At 49.7% G+C, this 3083-nt stretch overlaps 1 protein-coding gene across 3 annotated transcripts; it reads left to right on the forward strand.

The window, feature by feature from the left end:
- The first annotated feature begins 518 nt into the window (after nt 1-518).
- Nucleotides 519-2862, forward strand: LOC129604337 (cellular tumor antigen p53-like). Of its 3 annotated transcripts, XR_008695134.1 has the most exons (7): nt 519-999; nt 1145-1256; nt 1499-1623; nt 1706-1788; nt 1874-1944; nt 2166-2281; nt 2469-2862. XR_008695134.1 is itself a non-coding variant. In XM_055510306.1 (6 exons), exons 1-5 carry the CDS (start codon nt 856-858, stop codon nt 2251-2253), a joined length of 768 nt encoding a protein of 255 aa, XP_055366281.1. In that variant the 5' UTR covers nt 519-855; the 3' UTR covers nt 2254-2287; nt 2469-2862. The 3 variants fall into 3 exon arrangements, 2 of the variants coding, with proteins under 2 accessions (XP_055366281.1, XP_055366280.1); XM_055510306.1 differs by having other exon boundaries at nt 519-1256; nt 2166-2287; XM_055510305.1 differs by having other exon boundaries at nt 519-1256.
- The last annotated feature ends 221 nt before the right edge of the window (nt 2863-3083 follow it).

The raw sequence follows: 3083 nt of genomic DNA on the forward strand, positions 1-3083 counted from the left end.
CAGCCCCATGTACCTCCCCGTCCCGCGTCCTCCCGGGGTCAGGCGCGACCCCAGCTCCCTGTACCTCCCCGTCAGGCGTCCTCCCGGGGTCCGGCACGACCCCGGCCCACGGAACCTCCCCGTCGGGCGTCCTGCCGGGGTCCGGCGCGACCCCAGCTCCCTGTACCTCCCCGTCAGGCGTCCTCCCGGGGTCCGGCGCGACCCCAGCTCCCTGTACCTCCCCGTCAGGCGTCCTCCCGGGGTCAGGCGCGACCCCAGCTCCCTGTACTTCCCCGTCAGGCGTCCTCCCGGGGTCCGGCGCGACCCCGGCCCACGGAACCTCCCCGTCGGGCGTCCTGCCGGGGTCAGGCGTCCTGCCGGGGTCCGGCGCGACCCCAGCTCCCTGTACCTCCCCGTCAGGCGTCCTCCCGGGGTCAGGCGCGACCCCGGCCCACGGAACCTCCCCGTCAAGCGTCCTGCCGGGGTCTTGCTGCCGCGTTAGAAACCCATTCTTTTAGAGCTCTCATTGTGGTGTTCGTGTGCAGCCTTGTTCATTGTGGCCATTTGCTAAATTTTCGTGCCCAGAGCGAGTCGCTGCGTGTGAAGAGCCAGTGGCATCGATGTTTCCACAGCGAGTCACTGATCAGCGCGCTGCTGTTGGCAGGTTTAGTTGAGGTTAGGGTGGTCTGTCGAGGAGCTCCCGCCCCCTGCGACTTGTCCACCGGTCTGCGGGGGAGTTGAGCCTGGTTGTAAACCTCCACACGGTGCGGTTCTCAGAGTAATGGCTGTCTACAAGAAGACGGTAAGAAAAGCGTTTCAGTGAAATAATACCTTCTGTTTTAAAATGTTTGTTAAAAGAAAACGAGAGAGAGAGAGATGCTTTGGCTTTTTGGTTTTTCCTTTTCAGCTGCAGACCATTGCAGTCATTTGATCAGAGCGGAGGGCAGCCAAAGGCCTCAGTATCTTGAGGATCACAACACAAAAAGGCACAGTGTGACTGTTCCCTATGAGCCGCCCCAGGTATCACTGCCTCTCACTTCTGACCTTTCCCCTAACGTAGCAATTAAATGTTATCATTCTGTTGTGCCTCTCGTTCCGCTTTCACGGTTTGTCATCCCTGAAATTACCCGTGCACTAAACGACTACTATCCTGCATGTGTTTCAGCCGGGCTCAGAGATCACCACAATCCTGTTCAACTTCATGTGCAACAGCTCCTGCATGGGAGGCATGAACCGCAGACCCATCCTCACCACATCCTGACCCTTAAGACTTCAGAGTACGTATGGTTTCATCTACCAGGATTGGTGTGAGCTGAAATGTATTTGCTGGATAAAGAGTAGTGTTACATGGAAACCGAGGGTGGACGTGGTGTAACTTGATCTCCTGCTTTATGTATTTGCCTGTTTTATGTTTATTTTGTTTCTAAATGTAACTTGAAGTTGAAGTTGTGCATCACTGTTATCCCACCTCAAAGATAGCTTTTGCAGCCTTAGTAAATGTTTTTCTACTGTCTTTTAGCGGACAACTTTTGGGCCGAAGATGCTTCGAGGTGCGTGTCTGCGCGTGTCCCGGCAGGGATCGTAAAACAGAGGAGGCAAATAGTGCCAAACTTCAGACAGGGGCCAAACAAGTGAAGAAAAGAAGTATGTGTTTGTTTATTAATGCTGGGTTTGTCTTTGCACCTTGACTGTCTTCTATCTTACGGATCACGTTTTGCTTTTCTAGAAAGTGCCCCAGCAACAGATCCTGATATGTGCAAAAGGAAGTCTGGCTCAAGCACAGACGAGGAGGAAGTACTTATGTTGCCAGTTAGTACACACACAAAGTATTTAAAAAAAACTAGTGTTGTCACAGAATTGCTGCTCTCAATTTAAATCCTTTTTTTTTCTGCAGGTTAAAGGCCGTGAGCGCTATAACATGTTAAAAAAGATAAATGATGCATTAGAACTGGCTGAAAAAGAGGCGTAAGTATCTTTAAACTACAAGACACACACACACACACACACACACACACACACACACAGAAACTGTGATCGGATGTCACTTTGATAAACATTAGCTGCTACGGAACAGCTGCATGAGACTTTCAGCATTGCATAGCTGTAGTGTTAAATACTTTTTCCCTTAAACCAGACGTGTCCCATCTCTGTTCTGCATGGTCACTGTTTGTTTCCTCTCTCCACAGTAAAAACAAAACCAGGGCTTCTAAGGAACTGCTGCCGTCCAGTGGAAAGCGCGTCTTGCAAAAAGCAGAACGAAGCGACAGCGACTAGTTGCAATCTGCCTTCTTTTAACCGCCATGTACGAGTACGAACATCTACGATCATGACTATGAATCATTGTTTACCTCCCTTTGATGTTTCTACATTAATTCCTGCCATCAGTCTGAGGGCATACGTTGAGCAGTAACGTATTAACGATTCAGTGGGGCTTTACTATTTTTAACTACAAAGCCCTTTAAATAGTTTTTTTTTTTTATCTCCTGCAGGTTATGTTCAGTGTTGCTTCCTGGCCAACATCCCTCAGCAGGAGGCTGCACGATCATCGAGTTCAGATGAACTGCGCGACCCCAGCCCCCTGTACCTCCCCGTCCCGCATCCTCCCGGGGTCAGGCGCTACCCCAGCCCCCTGTACCTCCCCGTCAGGCGTCTTGCCGGGGTCCATTTTTTTTGTTTTTTATTTTTCCTTCTCCTTTCCTCCCCTTTACCTCCACCCGTGCCACAGGCCCACTGATGATGAACATGATGATGATGACGAACATGATGATGATGATGATGATGATGATGATGATGATGATGATGATGATGATGATGCAAGCAGACAGCTGCGTGCAAGGGCTGACCATTTTAAACGAAAAATAAAACAGACCAAACAGGCAAAAACATTTGATTAAATGCCAAAAGTTTATTTAATAATATAAAACAGTTATGAAATGAAGGAGTACAAGGCGCATTCCGTACAGTATAATTTAATCGGTACGCGTAAAGCAACAGAGGCAGGCGTAGAAAGAAATTGAATACGGCCCTTTTTTTTTTTTTTTTTAATCTTCATCAACGGGATTCTCGGCTCATCAAAACTTGACGCGAAGCAACTTTCGCAGCAG

The sequence above is a fragment of the Betta splendens genome, chromosome 7, assembly GCF_900634795.4.
Source record: "Betta splendens chromosome 7, fBetSpl5.4, whole genome shotgun sequence".
NCBI lineage: Eukaryota > Metazoa > Chordata > Actinopteri > Anabantiformes > Osphronemidae > Betta > Betta splendens.